Source organism: Phyllostomus discolor, chromosome 1 (genome assembly GCF_004126475.2).
Source record: "Phyllostomus discolor isolate MPI-MPIP mPhyDis1 chromosome 1, mPhyDis1.pri.v3, whole genome shotgun sequence".
NCBI lineage: Eukaryota > Metazoa > Chordata > Mammalia > Chiroptera > Phyllostomidae > Phyllostomus > Phyllostomus discolor.
This window is the reverse complement of record NC_040903.2, coordinates 210,013,457-210,041,165: the sequence shown is the minus strand read 5'-3', so window position 1 is coordinate 210,041,165 and position 27,709 is coordinate 210,013,457. Positions and strand designations below refer to the sequence as shown.

The 27,709-nt window shown below is 56.0% G+C and overlaps 2 protein-coding genes across 2 annotated transcripts; both read left to right on the top strand.

Annotated features, from left to right (window-relative positions):
- Positions 1-41: 41 nt before the first annotated feature.
- On the top strand, positions 42-27,474 carry LGMN (legumain). Its single transcript, XM_028506843.2, has 14 exons — positions 42-188; positions 9,422-9,588; positions 15,925-16,022; positions 17,008-17,089; positions 18,412-18,497; positions 19,618-19,693; positions 20,126-20,188; positions 20,951-21,017; positions 21,889-22,007; positions 22,095-22,184; positions 22,914-23,114; positions 24,986-25,156; positions 26,124-26,191; positions 26,466-27,474. The coding sequence occupies exons 2-14, from the start codon at positions 9,436-9,438 to the stop codon at positions 26,506-26,508; spliced, it is 1,317 nt and encodes a 438-aa protein (XP_028362644.1). The 5' UTR covers positions 42-188; positions 9,422-9,435; the 3' UTR covers positions 26,509-27,474.
- Positions 102-3,942, top strand: LOC114492511 (G-patch domain and KOW motifs-containing protein-like). Its single transcript, XM_036013387.1, has 2 exons — positions 102-188; positions 1,793-3,942. The coding sequence occupies exon 2, from the start codon at positions 1,822-1,824 to the stop codon at positions 3,277-3,279; it is 1,458 nt and encodes a 485-aa protein (XP_035869280.1). The 5' UTR covers positions 102-188; positions 1,793-1,821; the 3' UTR covers positions 3,280-3,942.
- Positions 27,475-27,709: the final 235 nt, after the last annotated feature.

Genomic DNA, 27,709 nt, shown 5'->3' with positions numbered 1-27,709 from the left:
ACGCCCCGCCCCAAAGCTTCACCAATCAGCGCGGCGCAGTCGGCTCCCAAAAGGGAGACGTAGGGCGCAACACCGCAATCACTGCAGGGCGGACGGCAGGAGGAGGTTCGTCGGAGGCTGCGCGTCGCGAGCGGTTCCCACGGTCTTGCCCCTGCTGTCGCCGTCACCGTCGTGGTCACCCGCCGCAGGTAACATCCGGGCCTAGGCCGCGCGGCTGCTGCGGAGGCTCATGGCCTCACAATAGGGATTTTCAGTTTCACTGGCCCTTTCTGAGTAATCGTGTCTCACCTTGCGAAGGAGAATTTAGGGAAACGACTAATTCCCTAGGGAACGCCCGTGACCTCCTCTGCCCGCCATCTGGTGGGCGTGGTGGTGACGGTGGTGGTGGGCTCTCGGTTGCACACGCTCCGGCCAGAGGCCTAGGCCCCACCTCCGAGAGTGGGGCGGGACAGGCGCGAGGGGAGGGGGCCTTCGCTGAGGTCCCCCAGCCCGGGAAGGCCCGGCAGGGTCTGGGGCTCGGTTTCGACCTTTCCAAACCAGGGACAGTTCACGCTGTGGGTACTTTCAGTGCGGAGGGTTGCACCCTTTTCCAGCCAGTTCTCCGTAGGAGCCTCAGGGGAAGGGCTGTTAGGGACAACACCAAAAATGCCCAAAGCTGCATAGAAACATTGCTTCTGAGAAGTCAGGGAAGCCCTCGTTCTCAGAGGTCTGAGCTGGTGGGAATTACAAGGTGATACCCATCAACCACAGAAGTGAAAGTTAGCTGGGTTTGGTGCCCTGCCCCTAACTGTCTGAGTTGAGGTTATGCCTACATAGGTTATTCCGTGGCAAGAATTGTAGGATCTTGGGGCTGGGAGAACAAAGCTTATGTCAGGTGTTTCCTTTTATAGATGAAAATAAAGGCCCGGGGTTTGAGACACTTGCCTTGTGGTGTGTAATGAGTGGAGTAGCTCAACTTTTAGCAAACATTTACAGAGCCGTAGTAAGCTTCTTGAGCTGGGATTATCTTGCAAAGGGCAAAGGCAGTCTACAGCGAACCAGCCCAGTGGTACATGGGCAGCGTTAATCCTATGGGAAGCGGTAGATAGACCTTTGCTGAGAAGGGGATGCTTGAATGGAGTTCGAGGGATGGGCAGGAGCTAGTGAGATGGAGGAGAAGAATGTTTCACTTGGAAAACAGCGTGGCGAAGGCATGGAAAGAGCATCAATTTGGGGGGTGGAGTCTTGGAGCCTGGAGCGAGGGATTTCATGTGGGCAGTGAATTTCATGAACCGTGAGAATAGAGAGGTACATCTTGTCGGGCCTCCTGTGCTGCTGGAAGAGATCTGGGTTTTGTCCGGAAAGCTGGATTCAGTAACTGTGTATCTTAGATACTCTGTAGTGGAGACAAGCATTGGACAGGGAGCTGTCACACTAGGGAGCTCATAGGCACTGATTCCCAGGAGAACTGCTGAGGGTTTTGAGAGAGTTGCAGTGGGAAGGGACAGGAGAGGAGGAATGGTGAACTGGTGTGAAGGTGGAACACACCCCACCCAGTCCTGTTTGATGAAAATATATTGAAGAGAACTCTGTCCCTTCAATTTTCAAACCCATGACTATTGAGGAAAGGCCCAGCATTTCTTTTTTTAACTGCAGAAGTTGCTTTGTAGCTCATAACTCAATCTCAGTTCATGGTGGGGAAATGGTCACATGTATCAAAGATGTTGAAATCAGAATGATTAAACAGATAAGACTTTTGTAACCCGGGAAATGCAAATTAGACCCATAACCAGATTACTTTATGTCCCATCAGATTAGAAATAAAGTTCGAAGAGGGGCAAGATGGTGGACACCAAGGAGGGTGTTTTGCAGCTGGTGGGACCCTCCACTTCCCCAGTTTCGTTTGGCTTTATTCGCACAGCTGCCCAAAGACAGCTGGTAGACCGGGTAGACGGCCTGGGCGCGGCTCCAGGAGAGAAGGATTTCTTAAAGACTGTGGAAGGGAGGGAGTTGCAGAGTGTTAATCCCTCAGAAGCCCCCGAGGATCTCATCATCCCTCTGACCCAGAGTGGCCCCCAAAGGCAGCCACTGGCCCAGGCCCCTGGCCCATCCACAGCTACTGAGGCCGAGGTGGGTGCGCTGCCGTCCCAGGCTGTGAAGGAGGTCATTGAAGAATCCAAGAAGTCTTTGCAGGGGGAAGAGAATGCGGGTGTCAACCCCACGCTTGCTATCCCCATGATCCAGAAGAGATGCGCCCCCAGTGAGGAAGGGGCAGACAGTGACTCCCGGGCTGAGACAGCACCCAAGGAGGCTGATTACGAGGCAGTCCCAGTGGAGGCCTACGGGCTGGCCATGTTGCGGGGCATGGGCTGGAAACCTGGCCAGGGCATCGGCCGCACCTTCAGTCAAGTGGTGAAGCCCCGCATCGACTCGCTGAGGCCTAAAGGGTTAGGGCTGGGCGCCAACCTGACTGAGATCCAGGCCCTGGCCCCCGCCCGCCCCTGCCACCTGCTGGGGCCAGGTGAGCAGCAAGAGGAGGCTAAGGAGGACCAGCCTCGAGGACTGGTGCCTGGAGGGGCTGTGGTGGTTCTTTCTGGCCCTCACCGAGGCCTCTACGGGAAGGTGGAGGGTCTCGATCCCGACAATGTTCGGGCCGTGGTTCGTTTGGTCGTGGGGAGCCGCTCGGTGACTGTTAGTGAGTACAGCCTGCGGCCTGTCTCCCAGCAGGAATTTAACAAAAACTCCTTGGGTCTCGGCCAAGCGAGCAAAACTTCTCCAGGGCGACAGAACAGAACAGCCTCATCAGGGAAAGCCTTCCAGGATCAGGGTCTCCCCACCCGGCAGGGAGCGGGAGAGAGGAAGAGGAAACGCCTTCCAGACCAGCAAGGCGAGCCTGCATCCCAGAGCGAGAGAGCAGCAGCCTCCGGGAGCCGGCACTGGCTGCACAGGGACCTGCATGTGCGGTTCGTGGACAAACTGCGCGGGGGTGGCCGGTATTACAACACCAAGATGACCGTTGAAGATGTCCTCAGTCCAGATACTTGTGTATGTCGGACAGACGATGGCCAGGTCCTGGAAGGTGTCAGGGCAGACATGCTGGAGACACTCGTCCCCAGGGTCCAGGGCAGCCGCGTGATGGTGGTGCTGGGGCCACAGGCTGGAATGGTGGGCCGTCTGCTGGGCGGGGACAGAGAGCAGAGCCGGGCCGTGGTTCACCTGCAGAGAGAGAATCGGCTGCTGGAGCTTCCCTATGACGCCGTGTGCGAGTACCTGGGCCCCCATGACCCAGAGGAAGACTGACCCGTGGACACAGTGTGAAAAGCCCACCCCCATGAGCATGGGGAGGCCATTGTTCTGTGTTGTATTTGCCGTGCAGCCCTGGGACAGGGACAGGGCACAGAATGCCCTGCCAGCAGGTAGTGTAGAATAAAAACCATTTCAAATTAAAAAATGGTAAATTTGATACTATCAAGAGGCGATAGGTATTTGAGGAAAGGCTTCACTTCTAGTGGAAGTGTACCTTAGAGCACTAGCTGCCGGCAGAGTGGGTACAGAAGGGGTATTTCTTTTTAGATTTATTTATTTATCTATTTATAGAGAGATAGGAAGGGAGGGAGAAAGAGGGAGAGACACATCGGTGTGTGGTTGCCCCTTGCACGCCCCCTACTGAGGACCTGGCCCGCACCCGAGGCATGTGCCCTGACTGGGAATCGAACTGGCAACCCTTTGATTCACAGGCCAGCACTCACTCCACTGAGCCACACCAGCCAGGGCAGAATGGGTATTTCTTAAGATACCCACTGGTTCCACTTCTAGAAAGTATCTTAGTCATTTGTATACAAGGAGAGGAGTATTAGGATGTTCATTGCAACATAGTTTATAAGGGTAAAAAGATTGAAGCAGCCTAAATGGCCATTAGTAAGGGACTGCATAGAAATTGGATATGTTTTTAAAATATATAATTCATTATTGGAAAGAAATGCTAACTTCCCAACGTGGTTACCTAGTGGTGTAGGGAGAATGGGAGAGGAAATGGGGAAAAATTTCATCTGTAATGTTTTGTTTTATAGGGAAAGAGACAATAGATTTAAAAAATATTAATAGTTGATGGCTTGAGTGATAAATAACAGGTGTTTTGTGTTATATTTTGTACATCCTATATTTCGGTATCTACCCTTCAATTTCTTGAAACATAAATTGGAATAAAGTTTAACTTACTTAACTAAGACCTAGCTATAAAAGTTATTTGGAGAGAAGACTGCAAACTATATTGATGCCAGATTTCAAAAATAGTCATTTGGGTAAAAGAAATTCAAATGCAAATAAGTAGAGAAAGTAAAGATACGGAAAAACCATTAACCACTGGCCAAATTTACTGTGCTAGATTTCTAAATTCTTCTCACCATTAGTAGATTTTAAAATGAATTTTTGACTATTTTGAAATACAATTGTTGGTTATATTTTTTGTAATGTTAAAGGGTTTTTTCTTTTTAAAAAAAGGTAAAGTTGACATCTGATGAAACCCATTGCTATGAAAAGTGGTGTATTTATAAATCGGGGATTTCGGGTGGACCTCTTTGGGAGTGGGGGTGTCATTCTGCCTACCACGTGATAAACTCTATTGTTTAAAGAAGTGCAAGTGTGGAGACACTAAAGGATGTCATAAAAAAAAGGTAAAGTCATCACTGTACAGATATAAAAATGAACTGGTGTTCAAGATTATATTTAACTCATTAGCGAAGAAACTTAGTGAGGCGTTACAACCAGTTCTAAGGAGATTCCAAAGTACAGACATATCTGAATGTTTTTAGACGGGAACTATTTTCATTGTTGTTATCCACAGCTTTACAGAGTTGTAAAAAATTCCTGTATAATTTTTAGATATTAGATACCCTAGAAATATATGCTCAAATCTGGAATCTAATTTGCCATCAAATCAGAAATGTTTCCTACAGGACAAAATTGATTATCCTGAACACAATACATTCCTTTAAAAATATTTATTTATTTTTAGAGAGAGAGAGAGAGAGGAGGGAAGAAGAGAGGGAAACATCCATGCGTGGTTGCCTGTCATGCACCCCCCCACTGGGGACCTGGCCTGCAACCCAGGCATGTGCCCTGATGGGGAATCGATCCGGTGACCCTTAGGCTCACAGGCCAGTGGTCAATCCACTGAGCCACACCAGCCAGGGCTAATGACACTTTTTAAACAGGGAATCAAAGACTTTGAGAACTGAATATTCTCCCAATATTATTTGCTCTTACCATCTCAGTTCACGGATGGACAGTGTGGCCCAGAGGGGCTGTCACGTCCTCCCCGACTTAGCAGCTGTGAGTCCTGTGCGAAGGAGAAACTGCACCGGACGCTTGTTACAAACAGTGAGGGGGGTTTTTACTGTATTTCAGCTGCTTCATTAGGGGAGAGAGACTCTGGTGTAGGTCTGGGCTTAACTCTGACCACAGCAAGGATGGCTGGGACGTGTGGACAGCGTGAGAGCTCAGCGGCTGGAAAGTTACTGAGAAGAAGTTGATTGGATGTCAGAGGTGGGAGATTCTCACAGGATTTTCGCTGAAACTGAGCTCAGCAGGCCAAAGCGTGCCTCGGGAGGAGGGCTCAGAGGAGCTTGGCTCGAGCTGGGTCAAGGAGGAGGTCCTTGTCACGTGTTGATTCAGCCAGGCACCCCCCACGTGATGATTTCATCATGAACTCACTCCCGGAGAGCAGAGAGCAGGATCAAGGGCATCTTTTCAGACATCGTTGCCTAGCGTGGCTTTGATGCTTCGCTGTTTCCAACCCAGAGCCAGTAGCAAATCAGGTCTGGTAGTGGGAGGTCACAGCCACAGCGGTTAAGGTGTGGGCTTTGGTGTCAGACCTGGGTTTGGCTGCCGGAGAGATGATCATGTGACCGTGGCCTTACTTCTGACATTGTTGGTGACGACTTACCTCCAGTGGATCCAAACCTCCCGAATGGAGCGAGCCCCACTGCTGGCACACTTCTTGAAGTCACGCAGAATCCTCCAGTTGAGTCAGTGACCTAGCGTAGCCTGGTAACCTGAGGGGGTCACGGGACCAGGTGGGAACAGCAGAGGACTCGTCATCTGACGCTGGTGAAACTCTTTCGTAAAGGCCTGTCCCTTGACCATGACTTTGGATCAGCCCACGAGTGCCTCAGCCTAGTAGGGTGGCAAAGAGGAGTGTGGGTGTTCTGCTGCTGGAGGAAGCGCAGGGGCCCGCTCCCTGATCGGGCCCCACGTGTGGGGTGTAGCGTCCCCATCTGTGGTTGCAGGGCCCCCAGACGTTCAAATAAACAACTCTTTTATGAGCAGCGAGATGAGGCAGTGGAAGCAGGCAGTCTCGGGCGGGAGTCAGGTCTGTGTCACTCACCAGCAGTGCCAGGTTCCAGGACGTGCCTCTAAGCCGAGCCTCAGTTTCCTCAGGTGTCTGAAGGGGGTTGTGAGGCTGGCCCCCCTCGGTGGTGAGGTGTGTGCGAGGCGCCTTGCACGTTGCGTGACCTGGGGGCAGACACCCACAGGTATCCACTCTCCCACCCTGTGCCCAGGAGACGTGCTCCTCTTCCTGTGTGAGACTGTCAGCTGTCATTTTCTCCCTGCAAATGTCTAGCAGACTGAACAGGTACCCCTAACGGTGCACCTGGCACATCGAGGTCTGCCTTACTCTTTTGAAAGGCTTCACAGTCCCCGCTTATGAGCGTGTACCTCCATGACATCACCATTAGTGTTGCTTCCCGGGTTTTGCCGTTGCAAAGGGGTGGGCTCCTTCACCTCCCCAACCCTCCCCTTCTGAAAAGGGTGCCTCGCACTCCTGCCGGACTCCCTCTCCTGCCTTGCATTTGTCCCCAGCTCTCCCCACCACCTGGCAAACCGTGTCTTCCCCTGGCCCGTCTCTTCCCACTGGACCGTCAGCTCCGTGAAGGGTTTTGTCCACCTGGCCTCCTCTCCGGGGCTGAGAGCCCCTGGGGGGTGTGCCAGCCCTGTCCCCTGGACGGGGTAGGTGGGCGGACTGCAGAACAGCAGCCAGAGAGCTGGGTTTGCAGGGATCATTGCTTTTACTTCATGGACTTTTCACTTTGCTGAAACAAGAATAATAGGCATGCTCAAGATTATTTGTGCCGCAGCCAAGAATGTTGCTGATCAGGTGGAAATGGCCGTCTGAGGTCAGCTGCTCTGACTCGGGCTCATGGCTGAGGTGATGGGATGATTATGATGGTGCTTTCACGTCTCCTGCCCACCCCAGGCCCCTGGGCATGTTCCAAAATAGTATCAGTGCATGTATTTTTCAGGTGGCACCTCCAGTCAGTGTCCGACTGGGGGGGGCTTTTAACTTGCCGCGGTGTTCAAGGAATGACACTCTATTTATAAGAAAAACAAAGCGATAGAAGAGAACCGTCACCACATGTTAACTATACAAACATCACTATTTATAAGGCCCTTCTTCACAGAGGAGCAGCTTGCTAGTATTTTAGAAGAAGAATGACAGGTACACTTGAACTTCTAAAATTAACCCGGCGGTGCTTTTTCAGCAGCTGTCACGGTGTTTGCTCATTGAGGTGGTTTAGTTGCCGGCGTTCACTCCACTGTTCTCAGGGCAGCCCCTGGATTCGGGGATTTCATTTACTCCCTTTGTCCCCGAACACGAAGGGAAGGAGTGTGCCTGCGGAGGAATGAAGCTCTGCAGGCCTAAGTCACAGGAGCCAAACGCAGAAGGGCCGGGTGTGCAGACCAGGGCCCTGTTTAATGATTGTCCAGGACAGGTGGGTGAGACGCGCAGCCGGTGCACCTGCCTTGTGGGTGGAGGGGACACTTGCTGGCAGCCTGGGGCGGCCGGGAGACGGCTGGCTTCAGTGCCACGCTGCCGAGTCCAGGGGTTCCCCTGTTGTCTCTGGCTGCTGGTGTGATACAGTGGGGGCGTTGGGTTGCTGTGCCCCAGGCTGGCGTGACCCGCAAAGCTGGGACTATCGACTGTCCGGCCTTCCAGAGAAAACGTTTGCTGGCCCCTACCCAGGGAAGGCTTCCCAGGGAGGCCTAGGTGCGGCCAGCCGTGAAGGGCGAGCTCAGAATCGAAGAGCCGCTGGGTGGGCCACCCCAGCAGTCACCGTCGCCCCTCCTGGTGGGGCCCCTGAGGAGCTCTGGGGACAGGGGTGCTGTCTCTCCCCGGTTCCCTCTCGCCCGACCTCGCAGACTCTTTGCCCCGAGTCCCTGTAGCTCAGAGGGTGTTTTCCCTCTTATCTCAGAACCACAGGCCTGGCCTTCGCCTCACAGGGAGGCTGTGTGTGTCACAGAGGCATCTTCAGGACACAGGGCAGGGTCTGAGCTGAGTAATGAACGGTGGCCGGGACTCGGCCTTGGGCTCGCCTTCGGTGCTTCAGAATAGCGTGTCAGGTTTTGACGACAGAGTATAAAATTGGGCGTGCGCTTCACTGGGCAAAGTCTTGAGATGCAGAACCATGGAGCAGAAAGGATGCTCCCGGAATTCAGAAGGCGTGCCTGGTCTCTGGCCAGAGCTGAGTCTCGGGGGTTTGGGCAAGTTCCTGTAAAACCAGGGTCGGAGTGTTTGCCTTGCCATCTGTACAGGATACGTGTGAGCGGGTTAAGTGTACACAAAGACAGTGAATTAGGCTGCCCGTGTCTGACTGTTGCTCACTGACTAATAAATGGTCATTCAGTGTTTGTATTGAACATAGACTGAGTGTTGACACACCTTATTATATAAGTAGTATGCATTAATTGTAGTAAAAAGAAAGACAAATACGAAAATGAAAATCATTCTTAACCCCACCTACCACCCAGTAATAACCACTGTTACATTTTTATGTCTGCCTCCCACATTCTTCTGTGCACACATTGCATGCATGTTCTTTTCTTGCAAACAGGTCGTAGTATGTGGTAGACATTTTTAAAAAATTGATTTCAGAGAAAGGAATGGAGAGAGAGAGGGAGGAGAAACATCAATGTGTTGTTCCACTTATGTATGCATTCATTGGTTATCCTTGTATGTGCCCTGACCAGGGATTGAACCTGCAACCTTGGCGTATCAGGGCGATGCTCTCACCAACTGAGCTGCTTGGCCAGACGGATACTTTTCTAATGCACTGGATTTGACTGATGAATTTTATCTGCTGCATTCCAAGTTGTGACAAACCTTTCAAGGCTGCTCAGGGGGTTTTCTGGGTATTCTTTGGTGTGCACTCATAACTATAACTTGTGCTGAATTTGTTGGCAGGCACAGGCAGTCCGCCCCCTTCTCCACCTGGGGGAACAGGGCCGCAGAGCTAAAACTAAAATTCGACCGTCACCCTTTTTATCCGCAGCACGTTCTGCCTGACGGCTGCATGGTCTTAGCATTTGGCCCGCTTTCTCAGGGTCCAACAATATTCTGTTCTTCCCATCCCTTTGTTGCTTGACGCTGCTTTTTCCTTCCCAGGTGTCTGCGGTTGAATGCCAGGGCCCAGAATGATTTGGGCAATAGCCGTGTTGCTCAGCCTGGTGCTGGGGGCCAGTGCCGCTCCCCAGGACAACCCCGAGGACGGAGGCAAGCACTGGGTGGTCATCGTCGCAGGTTCCAACGGCTGGTTTAATTACAGGCACCAGGTGAGGTGACTCATCTCTTTTTTATGGCACTGGCGTTCAGTAAACAATCCTGGACCTCGTTAATAGAACCGACCTTTTAAAGAGCCATTTACACTGCTTTTAGGCTGGCAAGGGTGTGTGTGTTGGCGAGGCCGTGGAGAAGTGGGAACCCTCACGTTGCTGGGGGTTACAGAAGGGCACCTTTATTTTGGCAAGCAGTTTGGCAGTTCCTCAAATCGGCCCCCACCGAGTCACATCAGTCTGACCTGAGGTTTTCAGCCTTGGACTGTGCATGTGGGACCAGGTCATGCTTTGGGGGGCTGCCCTGCACATTGTAGGACGTTTAGCAGCATCCTCGACCTCTGCCCTCTGGACAACAGGAGCGACGCCTACTTCCTACCCCACTGTTCAGCCGGAAGGATCTCAGGCTTTTATCAGGCATCCCCAGCTGAGACCCACTGGTCCGCACCTTCCTCCTACAGATAAGGAAATGGAGAGAGGAAGTGGCTTCCCCGGGGCCACATGGAGGTTGAGGTGCAGCAGGACTGAAGCCCAGGGCTCTGGTCAGAGCCTCCCGAAGCCGCTGTGCCCTCCGTGCCTCCGCCCCGCTGCTGTCCCTTCACAGCCCCCTCCCCAGCTGCCCGGTGTCTCCACCAGGTCAGCCCAGAACAAAGCAGGGGAGAACCCACGTCTGCAGACACATTAGAAGTGCGGCCTCCTGGGGGGGATGGGAAACGGTGCAGCCACGTTGGGGCACAGACTGGCAGTTCCTCGGAAGGTTAAACACAGGGTTATCACAGCATGGAACACAGGATTCCACTGCCAGGCACCCACCCAAGAGAAGCGAACACGCGTTCTCACGAAAACCGGTGCTTGAACGATCATAGTGACAGCCAAGAAGTGGGGACAATCCAAGTGCCTGTCCGTCATCCGATGAACGGGCACACAAGCCGTGGTACATCCATGCACGGGGACACTATTTGGTTGTTAAAAAAAGGGAGTAGTGATACCTCAACATGGATGAACCTTCAAAATATTATGCTGAATAAAGGGAGCCAGTTGCAAAAGGCCGCGCGTGCTGTGGGACGCCAGTTATCTGAGACGCCCAGATGAGGGGAGTCTGCAGAGGCGGAGTGTCGGCGGGCAGTTGCCAGGCTCTGGGTGGAGGGGAGCTGGACCGTCTTCTAGGAGCCTGTACCCAGTGAACCCATTTAATCCCTGTAGTGGGTTATAGGCGATAGTTCCGGTCCTCATTCCCTCTTTAGAGCGAACGAGCGGGCTGAGGCACAGAAAGGGTCAGCCCTTCGCCCAGTGCGGGTCGGCTGGCAGGTGGTCGGGCCTGGATTCGAACCCAGGCCCACGAGCTCGGGAGCATCACTGTCCAGTAGGCAGCCACGTGTCTCGTGGTCGATTGTCTAGTAGCTACATTTTTAAAAGTAAAAAAAAAAAAAGTGAAATTTATCTTATTTAATCCAGCATGTCCACCTGTTACCATTTCACTTGCAATCGGTATGGAAAGCTGATCACAAGACACCACACGTTTTTTCCTGCGCACTGAGTCACTGGAACCCAGTGCGTGCTGCGCACGGCGCACTCCGTGCACGCCTGTCGCCGTGCGTCGTGGCCAGTGGCTGCCGTGCCGGCCCGTGCAGGCCTGGAGCCTGAGTCCAGGAGGCCGGCCAGGGAGCGTCTCCTGTGGGTGTCCCTCTCAGGGTGTCGGTTTGCCCCTCCGTTAGGTTCGGGTGGTCGGGATAAACTCCCACAAGCTCTAAAGTGGATGATTATTGAGCGAGTTATTTCTTGAGTGGTTTTTATCTGTGAGCTGAATAGGAAACTTGGCTCGATTAGAAACTTGTTGCCACAGCAAAATGACCCCTTTTCCTTCTAATACTTAACAAGAGGCCTGACCCACTTGCCGAGGAGCAACCTGAGCCTGCGCCTGCTCGGCTGTCAGGCCTCCCCGTCCCCCCCCCCCCCCCCGCCACCCCCAGTCTGGCCGCCCAGAGGAAGACTCGATGTGGGTCACTGGGAGTCCACAGGCTGACTCAGCAGCCGCCCTGGTTTTCATATGGCCGGCTTCAAACAATACTGGTCAGACGCCATGACATACAGTATCCAATTACCCTTCGCTCCCACAAAATCCCCTTTTTTTAGGACAAGTGTCGCTAGTGTCCTGGGTAAGATAACGTTGAGATAGGATGAGGGGAAGCAAGGCAGAAGAAGTGGCTGCAGACGGACATCCTGCAGTTGCGAGGATGCGAGGCCCCGAGAGAGGAAACCCTGGTGCTGAGTCATCGCCGACCGGGGCATGTTCCTGCTGGCCTGGCCGTGTGCTCGGCCAGCTGCTGACGTGTGCTTTCTTGGCTTTGGAGGCTAATCATTAAAAGCATGTGGAAGGACTCTCCCTGTAGAACCTATACAGACGTTTGAACTGACATTTTGATAGAGGCTTACGTTCCCCTTGGGTTAACACAGCACTCATCACCGCAAATTTCTTCGGTGGAGGGGAGATTAGTACTCGAGGCACAGTGAAATCAGCCTTTCCATTGCCTTTCGAGGGTTCTTCAAACCGAGTTTGGGCTGGACCGGATGGGGTTGCTCGGTGTCCCAGTGTTGGCTGGGCTTCGCGCACGACAGGGAGCGGCTTGGTCTGAAGTGGTGCCGGAGGGACGTCCCGAGTGGGGGGAGGGCAAGGCCTGGGGACGGCGATTCTCGCCACGGTGGGGTGGGAGCGACTCTAGGGAGCGGGGAGAGGGAGAGTCCTGAAGTGCAGGCACACGTGGTGACAGCTGTCCAGCCTGTCCTCGACAGGCTTGTAAAGAGAAGAAGTAGGTCCCCAGGGGAGGAGTGGGGCTGGCTGGGGGTTTCTTTCCGGGCAGAGAGGCTTGTGCACAGGAGGAAGAATAGCTAAGGCCTGGGTGGGGCAGTGGGGGTGGGTGCTGAAGCAGGTTGCAGGTGAAGTTCATTGCCACTAGAAGGACTTTGAGGCTCTCAGGAGTTGGGAGGGGAGGGAGGTGTGAGCCAGGTGCTAACAGTGGCGGGGTGGGGAGAGGGGAGGTCATTGGGAGGCAGTGGGGCCAGAATGAGGAAGAGGGCAGAGGAGCCTGAGAATGCTGAGCCCATGCGTGGGGGTCCGGAGTTGGCGGCTGTGGGGAAGAGGAAGGGGCCCGCCACCTCGGCAGGAAGGCTGTGAGGGCACGTGTGTCCGGGGCCCAGGGGAGGCGGGCTGGGAGGTTTCCGCTGAGGCGGAGAGGGAGGGAGGGAGAGGTCTTGAACTTGCCTGTACGGGAGGAGGAAGGAAGAGATGAGATGATGGAGGGTCAGGTGGATGCGCCACCACGTACATCTTCGAAGGCCATCGTTCACTCTACGTATTTTAAAGCTAGGAGCCATTCCCACTTCTTAACAACAGCTTCACTGAGACACAGTGCGGCCATCATCCATTCCACCCATGATAAGTGTGTGGTTGAGTGATTTCTAGTAAATTCATACAGTGATGCAGGCATCACCACGGTCCAGTTCTAGGACACCCCCATCATTCTGGAAAGTTCCCTCGAGCCCATGTGCAGTCAGTCCCTGTTTCTTCCCAGCCCCATGGAACCACAGATCTGCCCCCTGTCTCTCATTTTGCTCTCTCTGGAAATGTCACATAAATGGAATCAGACGATATGTCGTCTTTCATGTCTGGCTTCTTTCACCTAGCACCGCGATTTTCACTCTTTTTCAACTCACGGCACACGTAAACCAATTGCTAAAATTCTGCAGCACACCTAAAAATTTATTTTTTGCAGATCTGACAAAATGGGTGTAATTTTGATTCATTCACACCAAACTGCTGGCTGTTGTTATTTTTTTATTTCACAATCTCAGGGAAGAGAGGTCAGTGCCCCTGACCAAATAGTCAGGTATCACATGCTTTAAAAATTCCTGCAGTGCAATGACTGAAAATCACGGACTTGGCATGTGTTCTTGAGATTAATCCGTGTGGTTGCCAAGTATCACTTCTGTATTTCAAGAAAGAACCCGGCACTTTTGAAGAGGCCCCCGGCGGGGAGAGATCGGGATGGAGGGTGGAGCGGGGCTGAGTTAGGGGAAGAGTTGGGGGTGGGGGGGGTGTCCGTGCACAGGCCTGACGCAGCGCAGGGTCACGAAAGACTGTGGGCCCTGGGCTTGCACAGACCTCGGGCATCATTCCTGCTCCTCCCCGACCTGGCAGCCCTGCACAGCCTGGCCCCGGCCTCACCTTGCCGGCGCTCAGAGCACGTGGCGGGAGGTGATATGCATACACCCGTTGGGTGAGCGGACCTTGAGAACCCCTTCTCAGCTCCTTCCTGGCTGGAAAGTGGACCCCCCAGCTCTTCACAGTGCCTGAGACCAGAGCACTCTATTTTGGCCTTTGTCCCAAGCAGGTTGACCTTACTAGCTGGTGGCCGGCCAGAGCAGGAGGGAGCGGGAGCAGGCAGGCTGCAGCAGGAGGTCACAGGATGCAGGAGCAAGCCCATCAGAGCTGACCTCCGTGCTGAGCCATGGCAGTCTCAGCTCAGCAGTCCTGAGGGCGCAGTCTTGCTCAACACCCGCCCCTCCAGTGTCGCCTCGCACGGCCCTTCTGTTTCTAAGAGGGAAAAATCATTTAGGTCAGAAGTGTTCCAGGGAAGTGAGTCAAGTAGCCTTCAACAGAATTTCCGAATTACTTTACTCGGGTGAACCCTGCTTTTATTTCTTTTGAGTGCCAGTAAAGACTCCGCCCTCCGCCCCCGAGCTGGAGCTGTTTCCAGCAGGGTTTGGTCCCTGCCTGGATCTCCCTTTGGGTGTGCCGCTGACGTGCGTGGTTGGGCCGAGCTCTGCTGCCGTCTGAAGCCCACCGGGGGCCCCTTGGGCGGGGCTCCCGGGCAGATCAGTGCCAGACGCTGCCTGTAACTGACCTTGGCCTGCCTGTCTGGAGCCTTCACGCAACCAGCCGGCCGTGCCTGCCTCCGAGGGCCTGGCTGCGCGTGGGTGGGTCGTCCAGTGACCTCTGCGCAAACCTTTCTCTTTCTGCCCGGGTGATTACCTTGTTGAGGTGCAAGAGTTCTTTGCATATGCTGGGTGCAAGCCCTATTAGAGAACGTTTTGCAAATATTTTCTCGTACTCTCTTGTCATTTCATTTTCTTAACGGTGTCTTTGAAGTGCTGAAAGTTTATACTTTGATGATGTTCAGTGTATCTTTTTCTTTTTTTAAGATTTTATTTATTTATTTTTAGAGAGGGAAGGGAGAGAGAAAGAGAGAGAGAGAGAGAAACATCAATGTGCGGTTGCTGGGGGTCATGGCCTGCAACCCAGGCATGTGCCCCGACTGGGAATCGAACCTGTGACACTTTGGTTCGCAGCCTGCGCTCAATCCACTGACCTACGCCAGCCAGGGCTCATTTTTTTCTTTTGTAGACTGTGCTTCTGGTGTCAGACCTGTGGCATCTCTGCAGTTGTAGCTTCAGGGCCTGGACTTCCTGTTATCTCCCAGAAGTTTTTTCTGGCCCTTTCGTTTAAGTCTGTGATCCATTCTGAGTTAACTTGTGTGTGAAATGAGGGCCCGAGTTTATGCTTTGCATGTGGATGTCCAAGTTGTCCCAGCACCATTTATGGAAAGCCTGCGTTTTTTCCCCAGAGTAGTTTCGGAATCAGAAAGTGAAAGTCCTCCAACTTTGTTCTTCTTTTTCAAAATTTGTCCGGTTGAGATCTTTTGCAATTTTATATAAATTTTAGGATCATCCTGTCAATTTTTGTAAAAACCTGCTGATCGTTTAAAAAAAATTTAATGGTGTCAAGTCTCTGATCTGTGACTGTGGGATGCCCTTCTGTCCAGCCAGATCTTCCTTAATCCCCTTCAGCGGAATTTTATCATTTTATCATTCAGTGTGGGCGTCTTGCATTTCTTCTGTTGGACTTCTTCCTAAGCTTTTGGTTTTGATTTTTAATGACCCCCCTCTCTGACAGGAGTAACCAATACTAGGGGGATTTGTCACTGAGGTGGGTTGGTGGTGTGCCTGCTCCCTCCTGCTGTCCTCACGGGCCTCGGTCAAATCTGATATGATACTGATTTTCTCTCCATGGCCCTTGCCACCTGTGGATGCGGTGGTTGGGGCGGGGGGTGGCGTGAAGTCCACATGTATATTAACTGCGTAAAGAATAAGAGCTTGGGGGGGATTTTAAAAAAGTTAGTGCAAAAGTATAAATGTGTATGTCTTGAAATAATATAAAGACCTGACCAGTGACTCCCAGCCTGCCTTCTGTGAGAAAGAGCCTGCCGCTCATTAGAACCCCAAAACCGGCCTCCTCCCGGGCCACCCCTGTCTGACACCCTCTGGGACCATTTCCCCCAGGCCGACGCGTGCCACGCCTACCAGATCGTGCACCGCAATGGCATTCCCGACGAGCAGATCATTGTGATGATGTACGACGACATCGCCAACGCGGAAGAGTAAGTGCGGGTGCCTTCCCAGGCAGCAGAGAACTCCGGGGCGTCTGTTTTAAATGCGTAGGGACTCGTGGGACCCTTAGAGGAGTGGTGGCCCGACATTAGGACGGAGACAGACTCACCAGTGAGATCTCACAGGGCTGCTCCCTGTGGAGCTGCGGACGGGCGGAACTCGGGCACCAGGCAGGTGGCAGGGCCACGGGGCCGGAGCGGGTGTGGGGCTGGGGCTGCGGAAGCGCTGAGAGCGCAGTGGGAAGCTGCCTCTCAGCCTGGGGAGCTCATGGTCGGGTTCTGCGGTGCGTGCTCCGCACTTCCGAGCGGGCGGGCAGTGCAGGGGGGGCCCCTCCGCAGCCCGGACGTGGGAGGCTCCTTTGTAGGTTGGACCCCACCCCCTTCATATACCTGTTCGCTTTTATTGTTCGCTGAGTTTAATTTTACAAATAGTTTCTTGCACCTGCCCACCTGATTCCTGGAGAAGATCGGGAATGGCGGGTATGGGTGGGAAACCTCACCAGCCTGGATCTCCCCAGCCCCTTGGGGCCCCCCCCCCCCCCCCCGGCGGCCCTCCCCTCCCCCCGCCGGGTGTGGCCCGTGTGGAGGCTGCTGCCCTTTGCCGAGGTCACGGCACAGCTCACAATCCATTCTGAGCTTTAACGCCGAAACTCTTACACTGAAGTCTTGTCTCCCGCCCTGTCTTCTTCTACAAGTGCTTTTGCTCTGAGATCTCTTGGCGAGATCTGGCCCCTGAGATGCCGTGTGGCCTCCGGTGGGAGCCAGCACCCTTGGGCGGCCGTCCCTGCCCTGGGTGTTAGAGCTCGGCCTTCGCCGCTCCTGCCAAGCGCTGGACTGGCGGGATGGCCGGGACCCCCAGGCTGCTGAGGCCCGTCACACTTGGAGACGCACCTCGAGGGCAGCAGCGTCCTCGACGAACACGGCGGTCACCGTGTTCGTGTCCAACGGGGCCTCAGCTGTGTCCTTCGGTTTTCAGCAACCCCACGCCGGGAGTGGTGATCAACAGGCCCAACGGCTCGGATGTGTACGCCGGCGTCCTGAAGGACTACACTGGGGAGGTGAGGCGGCGGCGGGCTCTTCTCTTCTTCTCTTCTTCCCTGTGGCGGCTTTCCCTGTGTGGGGCGTCTCTAGCTCCAGGGCCTCTCTAGGCTGACTCTGGTCAGTGTGGCGCGTTTGCTTTAAGGTTTGCGCTTGAGGAGTCGTTTTGGAGAGTTCTGATGGAAAGCAGAGGGGGGAGAAAAGAAGGTTAGAAGTAAGCTGTGGTTGACCAGCCTGCAGTTTGCAGTCTTCTGACACGTTCAGCCTGATAGTGCCTTCCCTTCCCTTTGACCACACCGGGTTTGCTGGAGGCATCGCGGTTTACCTGACTGCAGGTCACCCGTGCTCTTCCGAGAATCCGTTTTCTCAGCTCCAGCCCCCTGCAGAGCATCTTCAGATTTTCTGAGATAGGTTTTCGTTAATTATTATTATTTTTTAACACTTCCAAACTATTACATCTTTCCCAGCAGCTGAGGCTGTATAAACTGACACATTGTTACAAATACTATGAATCACAGTTTCACAGTCTCTTTTCTTAACATCAGACCGATGTTTTAGGAACGGATATTCCTGGTGATGAACGTTTCTCTGAAGCTTAGCAGTTCTTCTAGTTTCAGTTTTCTCCTTTAAACTCAAGTACAGTTAAAGTGAACACATCATACCTGTAATATAGATGATCCCGTCTTTATGGAATTATCTCTGTAGAGTTATACAGAGTGGGGCAAAAGTAGGTTTACATTTGCTTGTACGGCCTGCTTCTGCCTCACCCTGTATAAGGCAATGTCTGGAATCTGAGTGGTGTGATTTTGGTGACTCTTTTTCTTTTGTGCTTTCCCATATTGCTATTTTTTTTTTTAATGAGCAGGGTATTGCTATTTTTTTTTTTTTAATGAGCGGGGATTAGTTTAGGAAATCTCCTTTAAAGACACGGGATGTTCTCCGAGTCAGTGTTTTAGGCAGCCAGCTGGATGCGAGGGGCGGGCCCAGCGCTAACGTTCCTGCTGCCTCTTCGCTGTCCCCCCGAGGGGGACGCTTTTCGTCCGCCACTGTCCCGGCTGACCAGCATCTTCGGGTTCCCCCACATGACTTCACGGTGGCCCAGGAGGGATGGCGGGCTTGCTGAGTGCCATCAGCCGTGGACCGAATGCTGTTTGAGAAGAGGTGGGGGACACGCCTCCGAAACATCGATCTCGCCTGGGGCCCGTCTTGGGTCCAGCGCGTTTGCTGTCCAGCCCTGGGCCTCGGAGCCATGTGGACAGCTGGTAGCCCAGGCCTGCCGCAGGCTCAGCAGACGCTCTGACCGGGAACGGCCCATCTGATTGCGACTCCCAATCGTTTGCAGGATGTCACGCCGGAAAACTTCCTTGCTGTGCTGAGAGGTGATGCAGAAGCAGTGAAGGGCAAAGGGTCTGGGAAGGTCTTGAAGAGGTAATTTCCACTTGCTCTGTGGGGGTGACACTTCTCTGCATGACCTGGCAGCCAGGACAGAGTTGCCCTGGGCTCCCAGCCTGCTCGCCCGGGAGAAGCGGCAGAGCCGAGCCTTCGTCCCGACCGAGGACAGGCTGCACAGGGTGGGCGGCTTCCTCTGGCAGCCCGTTCCTGTGCCACATCAGCCCTGTGATCCAGGATCCTCCTCGTCCTCAATGAAGTGTTCCCCACCACTCACGCCTGCTGCGTTCTGTTGCCCATGGGTCCTAGTGCTGGCACACTGCACATCCTACCGGTGGCAAAGCCCCTCGGCTGGTCAGGTTGCAGGGCCAGGCCTGTGCCCCGATCACGGGTCAGTGCGTGGGGAGGAGCACACTGCACGTGCAGGGCCAGCCTTCGTGCCGGGGACAACTGACCCAGTGCTCGCCCCGCCAGCTGGGGGTCGGAGAGGGCTTCCTGCTTGGCACCTCTTCCTTAGCCCTTCCCCGTGCCGCCAGGGTCTCTAGTGGCATGGCTTCAGGGAGTCTCAGGTGCCCGGCCAGTGGGGCTGTTGCTCTTACACTAGAGGGGACACCTGGGCACAGGTAGGCTTGTGTGAGGCGCAACAGGGGCGGATGCGTGTGTGGGATGGACCATTCTGGTCCTGAGTGAGCTTCTGCGTCGCTGCAGCCTCGAAGCAGCGCCCTCGGAGTGGGAGCCCCGGTGGGGGTGGGGGTGGGCAGGTGGGCATCCCAGACGGCACCGGCCGAGGGGCCCGGAGGCCCAGCTGGAGCTGCAGGACACGTTTGGGTGTGTGTCCTGGCCCCCTTACTCATTTGGGGGAGATCTGATTGGGAGTGTGGCTGCCTGGGGTGAGGCCCAGTTGCCAGAGGAGGCCGCTTTCCAGACCACACCTGGTCTGTCCGCCAAGCTCCCCAGCGCGGGAGTGCTCCACGCTGGCCGTGACTCGGAGCCCACGGCGCTGGGGTGTGCCTCGCGGCTCAGAGCGACTTCGTCCCTGGTTGGGGGACCGGACTCCCCAGACATCCTGGTTGCTTGGTCAGGGCGACTTCTCAGACGCAGAAGCAGGAGTGGGAAACGGCCGCCCTGACTCTCGTGCGTCTGCCCTCTCTCTCGGCAGCGGCCCCCAGGACCACGTGTTTGTGTACTTCACGGACCACGGGGCCACGGGACTGCTGGCCTTTCCTAACGACGATGTGAGTGTTTCATAGCGTTTCACGGGCAACAGCTAGAATGGAGGACAAAGCCGGGGTGTGGCGGTACCCTGCAAGGTGGGCGTCTCACGTCCCGGCAGCAGCTCGGAATCTCCCCAGAGGCCCCTCCCCCGGCTGGTTGCCCCCCGTTCCTGTCCCTGTCCTGGCATCGGGGCCGTGGCAGGACTTGGGAGCGTGGCACGAGGCCCAGTAATGTAGGCCACTGTCCCTGAGTGCTCTGGGCGGAGGAAGGGGCGAGGAAGCACGTTCGCCTGCCTGTCATAAATCCACGAGGGAGGCCCTCGGGGCGGTGTTCCGGGAGGATGCTGCGCGTGTCTCCGGGGGCGGGAGCGTCGTTGGGACTCCATCGCGGGTTTTCCAGCAAATGGTTCCTCTCGCGGTCCTCATCTGGATCTCGGGGTTCTTACCTTTCAGCTTCACGTGAAGGACCTGAACCAGACCATCCGGTACATGCACAAGCACAAGAAGTACCAGAAGGTAACGCACGTGTGGGGTGCCCGTGGGCGGGGGAGTGCGAGGGGGGCAGCGGGAGCAGAGCCCACGGCTCCGCGGCTGCTGTGTTTCCTGGAGAGGGTGCCTTTCGCTCGGTCTGGTTTCCCAGGGTGAGCCTTTTCTGATTCTAGGGCTTTAGCTAGTGGATCGGAATCACCGGGGGTTTGTTGCAATGAAGAGGTGGGTCCCTGCCCCCCGAGTTTGACTCAGAGATCTGGGGCGGGGCCTGAGACCTCGCCTTTCCAAGGTGGCACTGACGCCGCTGGCGTAGGGACCCTACTTTGAGGACCGCTGTTCGTAGGGCTGTCACCCGTTTGGGGCAGGCAGAGAGGAAAATGTCACCACCTTATGTTCACTTGGGCTCTCGCTCGCCGCGTGGCTCCCTTTACGGGAACTGCGTGGCTCCGGCACGGACGCGACAGAGACGCGGAAGGCGGGCCTGCCGCACCGCCGTCTCCCTGTGCTGGCCGGTGAGACGGCTCCCTGAGCATCTCGGTGGCTCCGTGCGCTCTGCGCTGTTTCAGCTGACAGATCGTTTGTAGCGATGGATGACTTCCAGCCCCATTCTGTGTGACAGCAGCCTCTGTCGCCTCTGGCGGCAGCCCCTCACGGCGGAGAGGTCTCCCAAAGCGACAGCGGGGGCCTCTGAGAGTGGGTCGGGCGAGTGGGCAGGGCCGAAGTGACGGTGGGAGGGGTCTGCCGGGCCAAGGTGTGAGGGCGCCCGCCCGTTCCCCTGTTCCCCTGCAGATGGTGTTCTACATCGAGGCCTGTGAGTCCGGGTCCATGATGAAGCACCTGCCCACCGACATCAACGGTAGGTGCGGGGAGCCCCGGCCTCCGAGCTCGGCTGGGTGGGCGCGGTGCTCGCGGGTGCGGTTGGTCTCGGACTCTGCCGGCGTGGAGGACCAAGAACTCGGCATGAGCAGGCACCCAGGGCAGCCTGGCACACAGAAGCGGGGTGGGCAGCTCTGGGCTTCCTCTGCCCCCCCCCCCCCCCCCCCCAAGGACCAGTGGCCAGAGCAGAAGGGATCTGCGTGTGAGTTTCCATCCATGGTGCTCACCCAGCTGCTAGTAAAACCCCTTAGGCCCAAAATCACAGTCTTTGGACCGGCCTGTCCTTTGCGACGGGGTACCTGCTGGCTTTGATCTCGGACATGTAACTTACCCTCTTCCACCCTCAGGTATTCCCACCTGTAAAATGGGTATAAAGATAGTACCTATTTGTTTGTTCATCATTGTAGGCTACGACATTTGTCGAGCACAGTTCCGAGCCCACGGTAGATAGGGAGTAAGTGATTGCTGTTGCACTGGTTCAGCTCATCTGTTTCTTCAATAAATGTTAACTTTCTCCAGGAACTAAACTGGGAATATATTCTCCAAGTCACCAGGGCTGTTAAAACCTTGCAGCCTTGCTCTAGCACAGCGTCGAGTCCTAACGAGCATGCATGCCTGCTGGCTGCTGCACAGAGTGTCTGTCCACCGGCTTCTCTCCCTTCCACGTGTCCTTTTAGTCGCAGTGCCGTGACTGAAGGAGCGGTGCTGGGGGCCTCCATGTCTCCCCACTCCCTGCGTGAACTCTGGGGGCCACTCCATTTGCAGCAGGAAAGAGGCCAAGGCTCAAGCAGCAAGCGGCACCCGCAGCACAGAACACCACGTGGCTAACGGGCGTCTCTGGTTCCTCGTAGTGTATGCGACCACAGCTGCCAACCCCGACGAGTCCTCCTACGCCTGTTACTACGACGAGCAGAGGTCCACCTACCTGGGCGACTGGTACAGCGTCAACTGGATGGAGGACTCGGACGTGGTGAGCCCCTCAGGGGGCCGGCTGTTCAGCTGAGGTTAGCCTTCCGGCTCTGACAGCTGGAGGACTTCACTGTTCGCACTTTTGCAGGAGGACCTGACCAAAGAGACTCTCCACAAGCAGTACCAGCTCGTGAAATCCCACACCAACACCAGCCACGTCATGCAGTATGGAAACAAGGTGAGTGGGGGGCCTCGCCCCCGCCTCGTCGGTGCCCCACCCCAGCCGACTGGCCGGGACGCTCCTGTCCTGGTGAAGAGCAGCAGGGGCTGGGTGCGAGCTGGCCGGGGCAGCGACGGCTCTGCCACTCACCGGCTGGGGACCCTGTCTGCATTTTGGAGTCGGACCTTGCTAGGTTCACACTCGCAGTCATCAGACTTTGGGCAAGCTGCGTAACCCCTGAGCCTCCCTTCCCTCCGTGGTCAGAGCCCCCATGCACAAGGCAATCAGGGGCATGACAGATGGTTGTGCATCAAAAGCACTAAACACAGGCCGGATGCACAGCGAGAAGCCGCCCCAACTTCCGTGCCATGGCCCCGTGGAGCCCCGAGCCCGGATGGGCCGGGCCCTGCCTCCCTCTGCAGCAGCAGGGCGCTGCCTTTACCCTCTGACTGCAAATTGGAGACTTTTCTCCTTCCAACTCGGTCCAGAAGGGACCTGCGTAGTTAAACAGGCGCGTTCATCAGGGCTGACTGGGCGAGGCTGCGGTGGGTGGCTGCAGCCCGTCGCCGGTGGACCTCAGGTGCTCGGACGTGCTGCCTCACCCGCTGCCGCCGCACGTCCTTCCAGGCTGCGCTGCGGCCTGAGACCAGGCGGAGCGGTCCGTGAGCCCCAGGCCCCGGGCACGGTTGGTGCGTCTGCTCTTCCCGCTCCAGCGGGCCGCTTCCTCTCCGTCTGCCCCACCCCCAGTCGATCTCGACCATGAAGCTGATGCAGTTCCAGGGGATGAGACACACCGCCAGCTCTCCTCTCTCGCTGCCTCCAGTCCAGCGCCTCGACCTCACTCCCAGCCCCGAGGTGCCCCTCATGATCATGAAAAGGAAGCTGATGGCCACCAATGACCTGCAGGAGTCCAGGCGTCTCGTCGAGGCGATCCACAGGCACCTGGAGGTCAGTCCCGGAACAGGGGCTGCTCCGGCCTTGCGCGCTCATCTGTGCCACCGGAACGAGACCCAGGGCTGCTCGGGCTGGGGGTGGCTAGACCTCTGGGGCTGCGCCTCCTCCTGCCACCAAGAGTGTGGGAAAGGACGCGGGCCTTGGTTTCCCTGTGAGCAAGAGCCTGGGGGCAGAAGAGAGCTTGTCTTTGTTCTTCGTCGGCGAGCTGGCCTTGACCTCTGTGCTGGCCCGGAGCAGGGGGTTCGTTTCCAGTGTCCTCCCGAGCGGCCACGGCGCGTGGGCAGTTTTTGGTTTTGTTTTCCTTTATACCCAGTTGCTTTGAGGACATTTTTATCTTGCTGCTTGGTGAGTTATCAGGTAGTCCTGCGTTTTGTTTTGTTTTTTAAGTCCAGTCTACAAAACATTTCTGCGGCCTTAGGAAACCCTAGTCAGAGCCTAAAATTCTTTTTAGCACGTTTGGGTTGGCATTCATGATTACTGAGTTTGTTTTCTGTCGCACCTTGGTTTGCTCGGAACTGGCAGGGTTACTTGTCACAGCACTGTGGCCAGAATCCCCCAGGAACGCACCCTCTGGAGGCCTGCAGAGCCGGCTCTGCGTGACCTCCCTCCCCCGTCAGCATGGCCCAGGGGCTGATGTGCTGGGGTATGGCCTGAGTTTTCTGGGGAAGATTAAAATGGGTTTTAAATTCATATATAGGGGCAGGGCAAAAGTAGGTTCACCGTTGTGCATATGCAAGATAGTGTTTATACTCTTACGTTATCACTTATTAACGGTCGTGGCACTTAGCGCAGGAGCCGCTGTAACCCGCTTTTCCACGCCCTGCAGCCCGGGTTCCGGCAGCTGGTCCCTCCAGCCGCGGCGGCTCATTTCCCAGGACAGACGTTGTGTCGGCGCCACGGGGCGAGCTGGCGGTTCTCCCACCCTTCTAGTCTCAGTTTATTCGTCCTGAGGAGCAGGTGTTTGTGCGGGCCATGTCAGTGTTTCCTGTTTTAGAGATAAACACCGAGATTCCAAAAATACTAACTCATTTAGAGAGGACAGTAATAAACCCATTTCGTGTTCATGTATTTTTGTATGAAAAATAGCCATTTCCTGAAAAACAGTTTTGGCGAGAAGAGTGGAAGTACTTTACATTTTTGCAAATGTCTCTTCTGCCCAGCGTAGTGGAACCAGCTGGGCCCTTGTACCTGCCGCTGCCCTCACTCTGCTGGGCTCTTCTGGCTGCAGTACGGGAGGAAAACCCAGCCTCATGCAGTTATGTCGCTGGAAAAGGCGGGATCCCAGGGAGCCCCGTGGGGTCTGGGCTCCCCTGTGGGTCTGGCCTTATGCATGGAGAGCTGCTGGTCCGGCACACGGTGGGCGCACGGCCTTTGTGGCTTTCTGCTTGGGGGAGGCTCAGCCAGAGGCCCTGGTTGTGGATTCTGGCTCATGAGGCGGCAGCTTCCTCCGAATGAGGCTGGTTTTCTTCACTGGGTGGAACACAGGGTCCGCGTTGGGGTCCCTCTGTGTGACCATTTGACGGTTTCCGGAATGGGCAAAGGTGCAACAATCGATTTGGGGTGCGATTTCTATGCCCCCCCTTTCCTCAGAGTGGGCCATGCATGCCTGCTCTCCAGGTATTTGGGTGTCGACGTTTCCATCCTGCCAGGAGACCCCTAGGGGACACGACACAGTGAAAGGTTTCCAGCCGTCACGGGCGCCTGCGTCACGCCTTCTGCCGTCGGCAGAGCGGGTGTGCGGGCAGCTGGTCCAGCGCGCCGGGTGGGGCTGAGGCTGAGTGAAGAGGAGCCTCTCCCCCTCCAGGGCCCCCCCAGAGAGGCTTTGTTAGGTGAGACGCGTCCTGAAAAGGCGTGCTCCTCCCCAGAGCAGGAACATCATCGAGAAGTCGGTGCGGAAGATCGTGTACCTGGTCACGGGGTCCGATGACGAGGTGGAGCGGCTCCTGTCCCAGAGAGCCGAGCTCACGGCGCACGACTGCTACAAGGCCGCGGTGACGCACTTCCGCACGCACTGCTTCAACTGGCACTCCTCCACGGTGAGCCCGGCCCGGCCGCACCCCGGCTCCTGCAGGCCACCGGCCTCCCCTTCCTCTTCAGCCCAGAAGCTCAGTTAATACTGTCCCCTGGACACCCACCGGGCGCGTTAGCTTGTGGAAGGTGCCACCCAGGCTAAGGGGGCAACAGGCTCGCTCAGAGAGGAAGGAGGCTGTCCCAGCTCGCTGACCATAAATCCAGGCCCTAGACACTCCTCCTCGTCCTTGTGGATGGGCGCTGACCAGTCACAGATGCCACAGCCCTCGTTCCCTCCACACTGCTGCTGGCCCCGCCCCGCCCTGCCCCACCCCCGCTCACCAGCCCCACGGGTTTTCCTCTCTCTCTGGTCTGGTCTGACTCCGCCCGAGGTTTACTGTTGAAGTCAGGCCCTGGCCTGTGCAGTCAGGGGAGGCACCGACTGCATGCAGACTGCAGGGTGTCAGGGCTGGAAGGTCCCTGCACAGCCCCCTCCCTGGCCAGTGCCGCGTGGTGCCTCTAGGGAAGCCGTCAGCCAGCCGTGGCCCGCAGGTTCCAGCATCCCCGGCTATTTTGGTCTTAACCCACTATGATCAGTTTGACGTTCACTTACCACCCGTCCCCCTCATCAGTGTGCCCTCCCCGACTCAGGTTTCCAGAAGCAAAGCCAGGCAGCCAGGTCAGGGGCAGGGGCCAGAGGGGAGCGGAGCCACGAGGGTTCTCAACCGGGACCCCCAGCCTGGGCCTGACTCTCGGCGGCCTGCCAAGAGGCAGGCCAGCCGGCGCGCACGGGGCGCTTTAGGGGCAGGTGGTTCATAAATCCGACCAGATTATCAGAAGGTGGGGAGGGGCTCCGTGACCCCAAAGGTCAAGAAGGACTGTTCAAGGCGCCTCACGCCTGTGACCACAGAAGGGGGCCGCGCCCAAGTTAGGAGGCGATCGAGTGGTGAGACGATGACGTTTGATCGTGCCTTGTGGTCTGTGTCCCTCCAGTACGAGTACGCGCTGCGGCACCTGTACGTGCTGGCCAACCTCTGCGAGGTGCCTCATCCCGTCGACAGGTCAGTCAGCGTGGGCGGCTGCAGGGTCAGGGTCAGGGTCAGGGTCAGGGCTGCTCTGCGAGCACCAGGGAGCAGCAGCTCCCCGTGTCTGCCAGCGGGCCGCGGGCTCCCCGGCTGCCGCCTCTCCCTGTGGGTGGATGAGGGGGAGGTGCGTTCCCAGAGCTGATCATGAGGGGGGTCTGTCGTAAGTGACGGCTGCCTGTCCCATGCGGGGTGACGCCTGTCTGTTTCTTCAGGGTGGGTGTGGCTCACAACTGCTTCCTGTTCCTTACAGAATAAAGTCGGCCATGGACCAGGTGTGCCTGGGCTACTACTGAGCTGCCACCTTCCTGCCGCTCTTCCACCTGCGAGCACCGCCCCTGAGCGCGTGTGCCATCGGGAGTGGGGGGAGCGCGAGGGGGCCGGCCGCACTCCAGGCCCCTTCCTGCCTCCAGGTCTTCGGGTCTCTGGGTCTCCTGGTCCCCCGTGCAGCGAGCGAGCGCACCGGAAAGCTGCAGACTCACTGGGCACAGCCCTGTGCTAAGAGAGACCTCTCCGCTTCTGGGGAAGCTGTTCTGCTAGTTTTCAGGAACAGGAGGTTCCCCTGGGCCTCTCCAGCCAGTGGGAGAATCCCCCCCTCCATGCGGAGGAATTTGAAGCTGGCGCCTCTTTAAGTCTTCAAAGTGATTTCGTTGAAGGGCGATGGAAGCTCCAAATGGAAATCTGTTAGAAAATAATACGTTTTGATTGCTTCTATGTTTTATTCCTCGGTAATGAGCACGTCTTGAAAAATAAAGATTGTCACTGAACCCGTGTCTTAATTTCGGGCGTTGACTAGGCAATGTCTGCCCCTGGCCTCCCCTCCCTCGCTCCCCTGCCCACCGCTCTGCGTCCGCCCTGCTGCCCCTGGGACCACCCAGCCTCCCTGTCTTGGCTTCCTGGTCTCCCTCTCGCCCCGCAGTGCCTTGCCCTCCATCTGATGCATCCTCAAGGTGTGTCTGGAAGTGCTGCTTCCCTCCACCCCAACAACCTTCTCCAGCTTCCTCCTCCCCCACCTGCCAAAAGTCCACCCCCCCCCCCCCCACCTGCACTGTCTTTGCATCTCAGCAGCGGGGCAGGGTCGCCCCTTACACCAGGGGTAGGGCCTGTGGAGAGTGTTTTTGAACTGATGGAAATGCTCTAAAATCGGTTGTTGTGATGATTGTAGAACTCTTCAGTAGACGAAAACCCATCGAATTGTACATGCTAAGTGGAAGTTACGTGGTTTGTTCATCATACTTCAATAAAGCTGTTTTTCAAACTAAGGCATATACCCTTGACCGGTGTGGCTCGGCTGGCAGGGCGTCATCCCCCAAAGTGGAAGGTCTCAGGTTTGATCCCTGGTCCGGGCACGTGCCTGGGTCGCAGGTTCAGTCCCTGGTTGTAAACTCTTTACAAAATAGCAGTACGCCATACAGCCGGCTGTTTAGATCGCAAGAGAAAAATCAAAGAAAAGGGAACGCCAACTAAACTCATCCCTCATAACCTCCTGTCTTCCTA

Bases quoted from the DNA above. Each gene is read 5' to 3' on its own strand.
- LOC114492511 (XM_036013387.1), top strand. From the start codon at position 1,822: ATGGTGGACACCAAGGAGGGTGTTTTGCAGCTGGTGGGACCCTCCACT.
- LGMN (XM_028506843.2), top strand. From the start codon at position 9,436: ATGCCAGGGCCCAGAATGATTTGGGCAATAGCCGTGTTGCTCAGCCTG. The intron at 17,090-18,411 runs GTGAGGCGGCGG...AATCGTTTGCAG, and splicing joins TGAAGGACTACACTGGGGAG to GATGTCACGCCGGAAAACTT. The intron at 22,008-22,094 runs GTGAGCCCCTCA...GCACTTTTGCAG, and splicing joins GGATGGAGGACTCGGACGTG to GAGGACCTGACCAAAGAGAC.